This window comes from Hyperolius riggenbachi, chromosome 1 (genome assembly GCF_040937935.1).
Source record: "Hyperolius riggenbachi isolate aHypRig1 chromosome 1, aHypRig1.pri, whole genome shotgun sequence".
Taxonomy (NCBI): Eukaryota; Metazoa; Chordata; class Amphibia; order Anura; family Hyperoliidae; genus Hyperolius; species Hyperolius riggenbachi.
In genome coordinates this window covers 16,119,855-16,134,441 of record NC_090646.1, presented here as the reverse complement: position 1 = coordinate 16,134,441, position 14,587 = coordinate 16,119,855, and the positions used below count along the sequence as shown (strand labels likewise).

The window sequence follows — 14,587 nt, the reverse complement described above, 5'->3', positions numbered from 1 at the left end:
TGAAAAAGTAACTATAACAAGTAACTTGTCGATATATCTCATCTAAAGTTTAATAGTTTACACAGCAAATCTGGCTGTATACAGCTTCAACAGTATATGATTATTTATTCCTGTGATACAATGACAGCAGCCATGTTCTGTTTGTGATCATTACACAGGCAAGCTGCTCTGCATCTCCACCCCTCAGCCTTTAGAAAACTCCCCTCCCCTCTCCTCCTCTCTGCCTCTGAAATCTATGGCTAGTAACACCTCCTCCTCCTCCTGCCCAGACTGAGCTCCCATGAGCCCTTGCTACATGGGACTGAGAGTGCCAAGGCTCTCTGAAAAGCTGTGGGCGAGGCTTGTTTAGCTTATATGGAATTAGGGTATTAAAACCATAAAAAAGTATTTGGCTTGAGGAATGCCCTATAAACTATATGAAAGGAACACAATTATGCAATGAGTAAAAGTTTATCTTGGATCCACATTAAATGACCTTATTCTGAGCTGTGTGACTTGGCTGCAGTACTCACCAATCACCAGCAGGTTGATCTTGGCGGTGCGAGTCATATTGACCTCTTGCACGTAGGTGCCGCTGTCTCTCTTCGTCAGATTCGTCAGCAGAAACGTGCCATTATGCGGGTAGAATTTACTACGCCTGGTATACGGCTCACGTATACTGTGCGTACCATGACAGGATACAATCAGCGTTCCGTCAGATCGTTTCAAGTCAAAAACCGTCTCTCTGTCTATGTGTGCCGCGGGGAAGACCACGGAAGAACCGCTTCTCCCGTACACATGGTAGGTCCTCACTTCTCCGGTTCCTGCAGAGATACAGAGCGAGAGAGAGAAGAGGGGGGTTTACCCAAACCCATATCCAGCAGAGGTTCAACAAGAGTACAGCTACATTAATAAAAACCCAGTTACAAGAGCAACTGCCACAAGGAAGCTCTGAAGGAACATTTAGTCATGACACATCTTCTGCCCCCAGGACCTCTGGGGTTCACATTAAAACCACAGTGGACCATGCAGGTCCCAGGAACAGGAAGTGAGGTCATGCCTGCCCAATGGAGATACAAACACAGGCACAATCTGGCAGAATTAAAAATTACTTAAATGATTACAAACCAGTCCCTTTTTATGTTAGTACTGGATATTGAGGCACAGTTAGGGGGTTTGGAACTATTTTTGGATTTTTATGACTGTTCGAGGATCTCCAAACTTTCCTGCCCAAACGGGAATTAAATTGGACCTGATCACAGAACTTCCTCTCTGCTCTAATAGATATGCAACAGCATAATAAGCTTTAAACAAAAAACAATTCTTTATTACGGCTGATACAAATCCTACAATAAATCTGCAGTGTGTCTACTTCCTGCTTTTATGGAAGCAGACATATTGTTAACACCCTGCGCTTTCAAATGAGCTTATCTGCGGTGGCAGTCAGGTGACAAAGGTGAGTGATCACATTACAACTTGTGATTAGACACAGATAAGTGGGAATTAAACAGGCTAAACTGTCTAAATGCATACAGGGTGTATTTCTCTATGTTTTTCTTCTGTCCTGTGCAAGAGTTCAGCTCCACTTTAAGTAAATCTCTTCGAAGGTGACACAAATGGTCACAAATAAACTGACAACTGAAGAGTCCCATTACTTGTTGTCACGTCACTTCCAGGAAGTAGAGCCACTCCCCCTTGTGATGTCATCACTTGGCTCCTGCACCACTGCAGAAGACAGATCAGTCATTCTGGGAGGAGGGGGATTGACTATGACTACTGACCACTTTACCACCCACGAATCCTAGGGAACTATGGCAGGGGGCACAACTAAACTAGCTAGGTTAGTACAAGTTTTTTTTTTTTGTTTATTAAAGGGATGAAAGAATAAAAAGTTGGAATATGTCCTTAATATTAAACAAGCCGTCTCCTTTCCTGTTCACCTGTTGTTTTCTATATCTGATCAATAGGTTTCACAGAAACAGGCGAGAGATTTAAAGTGTCCCCAGCAAGACGGACGAGCTCACCAGGGTTGTCAAATCATCCCTTTAAATACTGCCACATGTAAGTTATGCAGATTCTGGGCTGTTTGCACATAATCAGAGCCTAAACTGCATCTAACTAACCACAAGACCTATATAATTCAAAAGGGATGAGTTGCAGAATTGGAGCTCGACCTCTGACATTCCATCATACCTCCCAACTTTTTGAGATGAGAAAGAGGGACACTTAAGACACTCCCTTGTCACAACCCTAGTCATGCATACCATAAAGATTTCATAAGAAAAATATGTTGTTTTATAATTCAAACCACATTGGTCCTTTCTATCCTGGTTCATATTAACATTTTAAACTTAGTAATAGATCAATTTAAAGAATGGGAATAAAGTTTAGAGTGAAACACATTTTTTTGTAGATAAATATATATATTTACATAGAAAGAGGGACAAAGTCCTGACAGAGGGACAAATGAGTAGGAAAGAGGGACAGGGGGACAGGGCTCCCAAAGAGGGACTGTCCCTCCAAAAGAGGGACAGTTGGGATCTATGATTCCATGTCCACGGGAAAATACAAAGATGGGCCCGACAACTGTCTTTCTACAGAATGCCTCCCTAGTACTGCTGCTTTGTGAAGTCAGTAGAAATAAAAAAAATAAAAATCATCATAATGCAAATATAGACCATACCCCCAGACCCCCCCCCCCCCCCCCCCCCGCTCCCCCACATGCACAAACACACTTATGTGTATCATTCAAGAATGACTCATCATCACACTGCTCTGGGTGTTGTCATTTTCCTGAGAGAAATGAAACCTACTATCACTTTACATTACAATCTAGTATCAGTCCTTGACTGAGAGAGCAGAGACACAAGACAGACGGTCTGCATAAAAGTCCCAGAGACAAAGATCTCAGAGACAGAGGACCAGAGAGATAAGACTGCTGTGGATGAGATTCTCAGAGACAGAGGACCAGAGACATGAAGACTGCTATGGATGAGATTCCTGTCTCCCAGAGACAGAGTACCAGAGACATGAAGGCTGCTATGGATGAGACTCTCAGAGACAGAGGACCAGAGACATGAAGGCTGCTATGGATGAGATTCTCAGAGACAGAGGACCAGGGACATAAGACTGCTATGGATGAGACTCTCAGAGACAGAGGACCAGGGACATGAAGGCTGCTATGGATGAGATTCCCGTCTCCCAGAGACAGAGTACCAGAGACATGAAGGCTGCTATGGATGAGACTCTCAGAGACAGAGGACCAGAGACATGAAGGCTGCTATGGATGAGATTCTCAGAGACAGAGGACCAGGGACATAAGACTGCTATGGATGAGACTCTCAGAGACAGAGGACCAGAAGCATGAAGTCTGCTATGGATGACATTCCCAGAGACAGAGGACCAGAGACATGAAGGCTGCTATGGATGAGATTCCCAGACATATGAAGGCTGCTATGAAGGCTGCTATTGATGAGATTCTCAGAGACAGAGGACCAGAGATATGAAGGCTGCTATGGATGAGATTCCCAGACATATGAAGGCTGCTATGAAGGCTGCTATTGATGATATTCTCAGAGACAGAGGACCAGAGACATGAAGGCTGCTATGGATGAGATTCCCAGACATATGAAGGCTGCTATGAAGGCTGCTATTGATGAGATTCTCAGAGACAGAGGACCAGAGATATGAAGGCTGCTATGGATGAGATTCCCAGACATATGAAGGCTGCTATGAAGGCTGCTATTGATGACATTCCCAGAGACAGAGGACCAGAGAGATAAGACTGCTATGGATGAGACTCTCAGAGACAGAGGACCAGAGACATGGTAGCTGCTATGGATGAGATTCCCAGACATATGAAGGCTGCTATGGATGAGATTCCCAGACATATGAAGGCTGCTATGAAGGCTGCTATTGATGAGATTCTCAGAGACAGAGGACCAGAGATATGAAGGCTGCTATGGATGATGGCAACAATTCTGGATTTATAAGTATTGCTGTACAGCTGGTCAGTGGCAACAGAAACCATTATGTTCAGAAGGAGGTGATTTTAACAGTGTGGTAATTTAGCATCCAAACCAATCCAAATTTGGGGCTAAAGGTTATGGTCAACGTATGTTCTGGACAACCTTTCAGAGGGTGTTATAGGTTAGACTTTTAGATTTGGGTAAAGGGAAAAGGTCAGGACAGGTTAGGATACGATAATTGTTTGGGAAATAAATCAGAGTGAAGCATAGGTGAAGGTACAGGACTAACCTAAAAGGAACCTGAGGTGAGAGACATATGGAGGCTGCCATATTTAAACAATATCAGTTGCCTGGCAGCCCTGCTGATCTCTTTGGCGGCAGTAGTGTCTGAATCACACCAGAAGCAAGCATGCGGCTAATCTTGTCAGAATTGTCTCAGAAACGTCTGATCTGTTCAGGGCCTATGACTAAAGTATTAGAGGAAGAGGATGGGAAGGCTACTGGTATTGTTTAAAAGGAATAAATATGTCAGCCTCCATGTGTCTCTGACCTCAGATTCCCTTTCAGCCTTGGCACATAGCAGGGAAATGATTGAGGCTGCAAAGATTAATGGTAACCATAAGAAAGGTTAAAAGCCTGGGCTATGGTTGGTGTTCGGAAAAGGGGAACTGGTTATGGGTTTGTTACAGCTTAGCAGGTGAGGTGAGGCTTAGATGACAAAAAGGGAGTTGGGATACTTAAAGAGACACTGAAGCAAAAAAAAAAAAAAAAATGAAATAATGATTTGTATGTGTAGTACAGCTAAGAAATAAAACATTAGGAGCAGAGACATGAGTCTATTACTGTTTACAGTACAGGAAGAGTTAAGAAACTCCAGTTGTTATCTATGCAAATAAGCCATTGAGCACCACAACTTTCAAAGTCACAGAGAGCTCTGTCTTCTGAAGCTTGTTATCTCAACTGGCAGTCACTATATTGTTTTTTCTTCTGCACAGGACAGGTCAAAAGTTCACAGCCTGCTCTGTAAAAATCATTTAGAATGCTGAGTAGTGTGTAAATTGCTAATATTAGAGAATGATGCAATGTTATAAAAAACACTATATAACTAAAGATAAAAATATGTGAATATTTTCTTTGCTTCTAATATTCTTGTAATTACCCATACTACACAACCAATTCATTATATCATAATTTTTTTTTCGCTTCAGTGTCTCTTTAACCACTTAAGCCCAACTGGACGAGATTTCTCGTCCAGTTGGGCTGCGCGCACTCCCGCGGGTCGCGCGCCCCCGCGGGCCCCCCCGTGCGCGCCCTCGCTGCTGGCCGCTAGCCCACCGATCAGTGAAAGGGATTATAAATCCCTTTCGCTGATCGGACCCCCCCCCGGAGAAAAGCCGACAGCGTCTCTTCAGACGCTGCGGCTTTTCTGAGCTCTGGTCTCCTTTCTTCTGCCTGGGAGCGAGATCGATTGCTCCCAGGACTTTTTGATTCTGGCCATCTTGTGGCCAAATAGCAAATTACACCTAAAAAAAAAAGTTTTACAGATAAACATATAAATATATTAAAAAAAAACCCTGTTTACCTCCCACACCAAAAAATACCCACATACAAGTTTAAATTGAAAAAAAAAAAAATTACAATAATAAAAAAAAAAAAAACATAAATAGTTACCTAAGGGTCTGAACTTTTTAAATATGCATGTCAAAGGAGTATATCAATATGATTTAATAAATTATGGGCTTCTAAACAGTGATGGACGCAAAACGGAAAAAATGCACCTTTATTTCCAAATAAAATATTGTCGCCATACATTGTGATAGGGACATAATTTTAACGGTGAAATACCCGGGGCATATGGGCAAATACAATACGTGAGTTTTAATTATGGAGGCATGTATTATTTTAAAACTATAATGGCTGAAAACTGAGAAATAATGAATTTTTTCCATTTTTTTCTTATTCTTCCTGTTAAAATGCATTTACAGTAAAGTGGCTCCTAGCAAAATATACCACCCACAGAAAGCCTAATTGGTGGCGGAAAAAACAAGATATAGATCAATTAATTGTGATGAGTAGTGATGAAGTTATTGGCAAATGAATGGGGGGTGAAAGTTGCTCGGATGTAAAAAAATTTCAACCCTTCGGGCTTAAGTGGTTAAGGATCAAACAGGCAACCCTGAAATTTCAGTTTTGGTGAAGTTCTTTATTCCAAATATTTGTTATCCAGGCCTCAACATTTTTGGTGCTAGAAAGCAACATGTTTTCTGGAAGGTGCACCATCAGCTTCTACTCCACTGGTTGAATCTGAAGACCAATCAGGAACAAGGGGGATATAGACCAAATAAATCAGTGCTGCTTTATTATCAGAAGGTTGAGGGTGAGTATGTGCATCCTATGGGAAGAAACACAGAGACAACGGGAGCCCAGATGGTGCAGTATGTCACAGAGTTGAAATAATACTCACAAAGGCGGGTTGCAGAAGGGGAACCGACCACTGCAGGCAGGTGGAGATGCACAATCCCGACTCCACTCGGGGAACCAGGAGACCTGGCAAAGGTCGCTCTCTTGAAAAAACTCTTACACACTGGCAAACTAGGTAGTGTCAGAGACCACCAGTGGTCAGGTGTAGGAGCACCCCACGGATAGGGTGAGACACAGTAAAAAAAAGGGATAAAGAGGCGCCCAAGGTGGCTTTATTAACAGCTCCATTGCCAAGAGATGCCTAGTGCATGTGCCTCCTCTGATCTGCTTCTGGTGACCCTGTCCATTAACCACCCTGGCGTTCTGATTATATCGCCAGGGTGGCTGCGGGAGGGTTTTTTTTGAATAAAAAAAAAACTATTTCATGCAGCCAACTGAAAGTTGGCTGCATGAAAGCCCACTAGAGGGCGCTCCGGAGGCGATCTTCCGATCGCCTCCGGCGCCCAGAATAAACAAGGAAGGCCGCAATAAGCGGCCTTCCTTGTTTTGCTTATATCGTCGCCATAGCGACGAGCGGAGTGACGTCATCGACGTCAGCCGATGTCCTGACGTCAGCCGCCTCCGATCCAGCCCTTAGCGCTGGCCGGAACTTTTTGTTCCGGCTACGCTGGGCTCAGGCGGCTGGGGGGACCCTCTTTCGCCGCTGCTCGCGGCGAATCGCCGCAGAGCGGCGGCGATCAGGCAGCACACGCGGCTGGCAAAGTGCCGGCTGCGTGTGCTGCTTTTTATTTGATTAAAATCGGCCCAGCAGGGCCTGAGCGGCGACCTCCGGCGGTGTTGGACGAGCTCAGCTCGTCCAGACCGCTCAGGTGGTTAAAGAGAGACTGTCCACGCCATCAGACTAGGACATCAAAACTGGATGTTTTCCAGAACACCTAATATTCTGAACGTGGAGATTTTATTCAATTGCTAAGATTCTTTATGGGCCATATTTTTGTGTTCCTCAAGTTTTCCCCATTTGTTGTTTGCTGTTAGGCCTAGTGCACACCAGAGCGGTTCGGCTGCGTTTTGCGATCCGCTTGCGGGTGCGGATCCGATAGGGTAATGTATCTCAATGGGCTGGTGCACACCAGAGCGGGAGGCGTTTTGCAGAAACGCATACTCCCGGGCTGCTGCAGATTTTGGATTGCGGAGGCGTTTCTGCCTCAATGTAAAGTATAGGAAAAACGCAAACCGCTCTGAAAAACGGCACTTCAGAGCAGTTTTGCAGGCGTTTTTGTTACAGTAGCTGTTCAGTAACAGCTTTATTGTAACAATATATTAAATCTACTACACCAAAAACGCTTCACAAAACCGCAAAATGCTAGGTGAAACGCTACAGAAAAATAAGAAAAAAGCGTTTCAAAATCTGCTAGCATTTTGCGGATCTGCTAGCGGGTTTTGGTGTGCTCCAGGCCTTAGTGTCCCTCATAAGGATTATATGATCATCAAACACCAAAAATCCAACCCAAGAAGAGGGTGTTATACTGGAAGACAGGACAGTGCTATTACTCATCTAAGTGATCCCTCCCTGGGAGCTCCTGGCCTTGTCTTTATCAGAATGGAATTAGGAAGAGGGTTTGAACCGTGTGGGCCTTGCAGTCTGTCGGAAACACCAGCAGGCATTCAGCCTCAGACTCTCTCATGCTGGATTTTACACAGCATCTCTGGGTTATTTTGTTGTTTCTCTTGTTGACCGTGACATCTATCTAGAGAGGAGCACCAACGACAGAGCTATGAGGGTAAGTGACAAAATGACTAATTCTATGCATGGAGATTGGTGTCCATTAGGAGTTTAACTGACTTGAACATCAGGTGAGGTTGCTCTTTAGTTTTCTATCAAGGTAACTCATTTGAAAGGATAGTTCCTGATCATTTTTAGCCAAGAATATACAAAAGTTTGCTTTCTTAAAACAGAAAGAATTTGCGATAATTCAGGTTGGCGTGAGCTCGAGATGTCTCCCAGAGCACCACTGCTGAATATATGCAAATTAACCATTGTACCCTTAGAAGCTAAACACACCTCCAGAACCGCTGGAATGCAATGATGTGTCAGCTTGTTAATTTGTACAGAGCCAGAATAATCCAACATGCATCCAGACTGTTTCGGATTGTTTTATCCTCATCAGTGCATGGCATGGATTAATTTGGCTCTATGCAGCAGGGCTTGTAACACTGAGAGGTACAGACTAACCAGCCAGCTCATGGTGACCCAGAACTCATTGGAGTGTGTAAGGGACTACAATGGTCCTAAAAGCCCCCTTACTAAAATGCTAAGAAAAACAAAAGTTTGCTTTCTTAAAACAGAAAGAATTTGTGATAATTCAGGTTGGAGTGAGCTGGAGATGTCTCCCAGTGCATCACTGCTGAATATATGCAAATTAACCATTGTTACCCTTAGAAGCTAAACACACCTCCAGAACCGCTGGAATGCAATGATGTGTCATCTTGTTAATTTGTACAGAGCCAGAATAATCCAACATGCATACACACTCCAATGAGTTCTGGTTCACCATGAGCTTTCTGGTTAGTCTGTACCTCTCGGTGTTACAAGCCCTACTGCATAGAGCCAAATTAATCCATGCCGTGCACTGATGAGGATCAAACAATCCGAAACAGTCTGTATGCATGTTGGATTATTCTGGCTCTGTACAAATGAACAAGCTGACACATCATTGCATTCCAGCAGTTCTGGAGGTGTGTTTAGCTTCTAAGGGTACAATGGTTAATTTGCATATATTCAGCAGTGATGCACTGGGAGACATCTCAAGCTCACTCCAGAGACTTCCTGTGTCCTCCCTACCCTAATCGCCTCTCACCGGGACACTCTGGAAGATCGGGGCAGCGCTCCTCTTTACGCAGTAGCAGCTCAGATTTACTGCACAGGTGTGGCCGAACTCTCGCAGGCCCATTATGGCCGCGCTTGTGTATGAAGAGGAGTTCTTGGCAGATTTCTTTGGGGGGACCACGAACAGCAACGGAGATCGAGAGTATAACAGGAAAGCCTCTACAGAGTCCAGAGGCTTCCCTCTTCTAAGGTAAGTATCTGATCGTTGACAAGAGGTTCGCCTCGGGAACACTTTACTTTGAGCTGTGTTAAAAATGTGTGAGGACCTCAGCACTTTAAAGCGGTATCGTCACCATAAAAATCAAATTTCAACAGCAACTGGTGTATTAAGTGATGAAGATGCTAATCCTGCATTCAAAACTTTCAAAACTTTTTCTGCTGTTATGATTTGGAGTTATCATATACCTTAGGAGCACTGGCTCTTTAGTAGTCGTGCCAAAGAATTGCATGCTGGGGGTTCTTTATCTATAATCTATTCCTCCTCTTCCCTTTATTTCCCTGCCAGCTGCTTATCTGAAACCTAATCCCCTACTCACTTGTGTTTACAAGCAAGGCTGAGGTGACTCAGCGATTGGAGGAGACAAGAAAAAAAGTAAAGGGCAGAAATGACATCACGAGTTAGCCTTAACTGTGCCCCACCAGGAACAGAATTCTCGTCATTTACTATATAACATTCACTGAAATCAAAATGTGGACAGTATAATACATGTGTTATGTAAGTAGATCAAGTATTTATCTACTTATATATGTGTTTTTTTCCCTGGCATAGTATGGCTGATCCTACTGCTTTAAAGACTGGAGATCGACATCCCTTTAGGGGGTGTAACAATAGACCCTGCAAGAGATGCAGCCACAGGGTGCCCAGTCCTGAGCAACTGACAACTAAAGGCAAGGAGAGGAAAAGCTTTCTGCTCTATGCACAATTGTTCTAATGACTGGATCTGCTCAGCTACTGATAAGGAATCATACAAAGTTTTGCAGACAAAGATTTGTAGACAATCCCTATTCAGTGTTCAGCAGGGTCTTGTGTACAGCGCTGTTCTACTTCCAGCCTCCTTACCCCCCCCCCCCCCCCGGCCTAAGTGCTGTGTCCTGTAGTGATGCTGGAGGAGTCTGCAGAGCCCCGCCCCCAGCCTCTCTACCCCTGCCCAAGTGCTGTGTACTGTAGTGATGCTGGAGGAGTCTGCAGAGCCCCGCCCCCAGCCTCATCACCCCTCCCCAAGTGCTGTGTCCTGTAGTGATGCTGGAGGAGTCTGCAGAGCCCCGCCCCCAGCCTCTCTACCCCTGCCCAAGTGCTGTGTACTGTAGTGATGCTGGAGGAGTCTGCAGAGCCCCGCCCCCAGCCTCTCCACCCCTCCCCAAGTGCTGTGTACTGTAGTGATGCTGGAGGAGTCTGCAGAGCCCCGCCCCCTCCTCTCTACCCCTCCCCAAGTGCTCTGTACTGTAGTGATGCTGGAGGAGTCTGCAGAGCCCCGCCCCCAGCCTCTCTACCCCTGCCCAAGTGCTGTGTACTGTAGTGGTGCTGGAGAAGTCTGCAGAGCCCCACCCCCAGCCTCTCCACCCCTCCCCAAGTGCTGTGTACTGTAGTGATGCTGGAGGAGTCTGCAGAGCCCCGCCCCCAGCCTCTCTACCCCTCCCCAAGTGCTGTGTACTGTGGTGATGCTGGAGGAGTCTGCAGAGCCCCGCCCCCAGCCTCTCTACCCCTCCCCAAGTGCTGTGTACTGTGGTGATGCTGGAGAAGTCTGCAGAGCCCCACCCCCAGCCTCTCCACCCCTCCCCAAGTGCTGTGTACTGTAGTGATGCCTGAGGAGTCTGCAGAGACCCGCCCCCAGCCTCTCTACCCCTCCCCAAGTGCTGTGTCCTGTAGTGATGCTTGAGGAGTCTGCAGAGACCCGCCCCACCTCTCTACCCCTCCCCAAGTGCTGTGTACTGTAGTGATGCTGGAGGAGTCTGCAGAGCCCCGCCCCCAGCCTCTCTACCCCTCCCCAAGTGCTGTGTCCTGTAGTGATGCTTGAGGAGTCTGGGCACGGAGAGAAAACGTTTTCTATTCTCTGCAGGTTTGAGGTTTGGTGGGAGGAGGTCCCATCCAAAGTTTTGCAGGGCAGCCCAGTGATTTCTAGTTACGCCCTTGCATCCCTCGACAATGGCTATCATTCATAAAGCATTTCCGCATGCGGAAATGCTTAAAACAGCTGACTTTACCGACCACTTAGCAAGTTCGGCATTCATAAAGCCTCTTTCCGCATGAAAAACTGACACTACCAAGCAGAGCGATAAATCACCGCCTTGTGCGGTGATTATTGTAAAAAATGTAACAAAATGTTAATTCATAAAGAATTACACAAGCGGTATGAGGTCGGGAAGTACCGCTCCCTCTGATGTGGCGATAACAATGTTAAGTGAATGGAGACACACAGACCTCCCAGGCAGCTGCAGCAGAGCGGAACACGGAGAAATGTATCAACTCGGCTGCTTCCTGTGTCTCCGCAAGCCTACCGCCTGCCTACCGCCAGCCTAGTTCGGGGAATCTCCGCACTGCTACCGCACCTGAATACTTTTTCATGAATCAGCAGCCAGAAGTCTAAAACACCGCCAGCTGTGTTTTCCCGCACTGATTCTCCATACCGACAGCACTTTCATGAATAATAGCCAATGTGTAAAAACACATTGTATGTTTATAACCTGGAGCACCTGGAGGAAACCCACACAAACATGGGAGAAGATCACCATATAGTCCTTGGCAAGGATTGCATCCAGAACCTCAGAGCTGTAAGGCCAGATAGCTAAGCCATTCCTGAGCCATGCTTCCTTGTGCTTGTGGAGGCCCTGACTCAGAGCAGATCTTGGCTGACCCCTCAGTGACACCACAGGTAATTATTACAGCGTCACTGAGAATTGCTGTATTGTTGTATGACTGTAGTGTCTTACCACACCCACCACATGACTCCACCCCCACATGACTCCGCCCCCACCACAACACAACTCCATCCCGAATGAGAAACAGAAAGTGACTGCGTCACATGACAGCACATACACAATAATAACTGAAAGAGACTCAACACCCCGATGGCCCAGATCTGCCCACAGGGGGAACTGGTGTGTGGTTACTCACCGTGTTATTACACTAGAAAGCTATGCAGGAAACGTTACACCAATTATTGGCTGACTCAGGAATAAAATATATACAAAACCCATCCGGATTATGCAACATAAAGGGGGGTTTAAAGAGTTGCTTTTTCATTACACAATACTACTATTAACAATACTATTCATAGTAATAATAATAGCATGCTGGGCCTTGTAGTGCACCTTCATGTACCCCCCCCCCCCTCCCCCAGCTGCTGTCAGGTGTAGAGATCCTCAGTAATAATAATAGCATGCTGGGCTTTGTAGTGCCCCCTGCATGTACCCCAGGCCCCCCCCCCCCCCAGCTGCTGTCAGTAGAGATCCTCAGTAATAATGGGGGTCTCATCTGTAGGAGCTGCTGTGAGCAGCAATAGCAGCAGGATGAGGGGTCCCATGCTGGTCAGAGTTGGGGGATGTGAGGACAGGAGAGGTCACCCCTTGGCCAGGCAGCTGAGTAATGAAAATCATGTATATGGAAGGGTGGGGGAGGGAGGGGTGATCATGCGACGTTGCTGGGAATACCCACATTGTGCAATATATACACAGTGCCCAGTACAGCCAGCCAGTGACATATACAATATATTCTTTATATTATCCCACATACTTCCATCACACCGCCAGACCCTCACTGCATATATATTGGGTGGGAAAATGTTAATCGTATTATTGCTATTATTAAATAACTGTGTTTACTATCCTGGACTTCTCAGGAGCCCCTCCCCCTGCTGGATGCAGCACGAGGTACAGGAGGGGACTTCCAGGGTAGAGGGGATTTCCAGTCCTGGAATTCCCCTTCCTCGTGCTGCTCCATCCAGCAGGAATGCAATCCAGTGAGGTGACGTCAGCAGACACAGCTCCAGGGCCAGATTGGTTCACAGATCAAAGAACCCCTCCCCCTCATGTGACGCTATGTGGGGCATGATGTAAGGATAAGGACCCTCTCAGCATGTATGTATTATGCAAAAAAGCAGCTTTCTCTGCACTACTGCAATGCTCAGCATGGCATGTCTGGTGCTGCTGGGTCCCCAGCGGAGGTGATCTATTATTAGTCTGTATAGTGGTGACATGCTGATACATTGTTGCAGAATCAGTCCGGATACATTGTTCTATTTACTAAACAAGTCATTTCCTCTCTGCGGAGCTCAGCAGCAGCAGCAGCAGCATTCCTCTACAGGGGAGACACAGCCTAGCCCTAGGATCTCCCTGCAGGGCACAGAGATCACACTGCCCCTCCATAGTGCACATAGGGGTAGACAGACACACACACACACATCCCCCTCCCACCACCACTCACTCTCCCATAGAGATCACACTGCCCCTCTATACAGTACAGGGGGCACATAGAGATCACACTGCCTCTCCATAGTGCACATAGGGGTAGCCTGAGACACACACCCCCCCCCCCTCCCCACCACTCACTCTCCCATAGAGATCACAGGCTGCAGGGGGCACATACAGAGCATCTCTCACCTGTGGCTGTACAGCTGATGCCCACCAGCAGTAGGAGGAGGATAGAGTTGGGGGTCTCCATAGTGCAGGATGGGGGTCGCAGCACAGAGCCTGGCACAGGAGCTGCTGATACAATGCTATCCTATGGATAACTGCCCAGAATCAGGTGATTGGGGAGGTGATTGTGGGGTGAGATGTGGGATGTTCTATTTACTCTCGTGATTTCCTCATCATTTCCTGGCAATGTTTATGCATCTGCATATCGCTATAGTAACACCTCATATTTATATATTTATTTATGTAGTATTGCGTCTCCACCTATCCCTCCCCTCCAAGCTCCAGAAACCCTCCTCTGGACCCTGAACACCCCCCACACATCTCCAGCTGCAGACAGTACAGGAGACACCCCCCCCCCCAGCTGCGTGCAGGTCCATCCACCCTCTTTACACTCACACTCTACCTCTTACCCTCACCACACGCAGACATTTACTTCCAACCTGGCATGCTGGTACTTGTAGTGCACGTGTAAAGTATTCAGACAAGGGTGCTCTACCCTCCAATGGATGTGCATTACAAACCAATGTCGCTCACAGGGGCTTGTTGTGCACACTATGGGCTTGATTCACAAAGCGGTGCAAAGTGTTTGCACGCCTGTGAAAAGCCCTTTATCACGCCTAAACTCAGTTTAGGCGTGATAAGAAGAAACTCGCGTGATCTCCCGCGCGCAGCGCACCGCGCTGCGCGCGCAGTGTACCGT

At 46.5% G+C, this 14,587-nt stretch overlaps 1 protein-coding gene across 1 annotated transcript in view; it reads right to left on the bottom strand.

Moving 5' to 3' along the window:
* LOC137545014 (uncharacterized) overlaps window positions 1–13,983 on the bottom strand; it is a 53,754-nt gene extending 39,771 nt beyond the window's left edge. Inside the window, exons 1-2 of the mRNA XM_068266127.1 lie at window positions 13,852–13,983; window positions 513–803 (exon numbers count right to left, since the gene is read on the bottom strand). Coding sequence (XP_068122228.1) covers window positions 513–803; window positions 13,852–13,912 — 352 coding nt within the window. The 5' untranslated portion in view covers window positions 13,913–13,983. The remainder of the gene's footprint in view (window positions 1–512; window positions 804–13,851) is intronic.
* Between the last annotated feature and the right edge of the window lie 604 nt (window positions 13,984–14,587).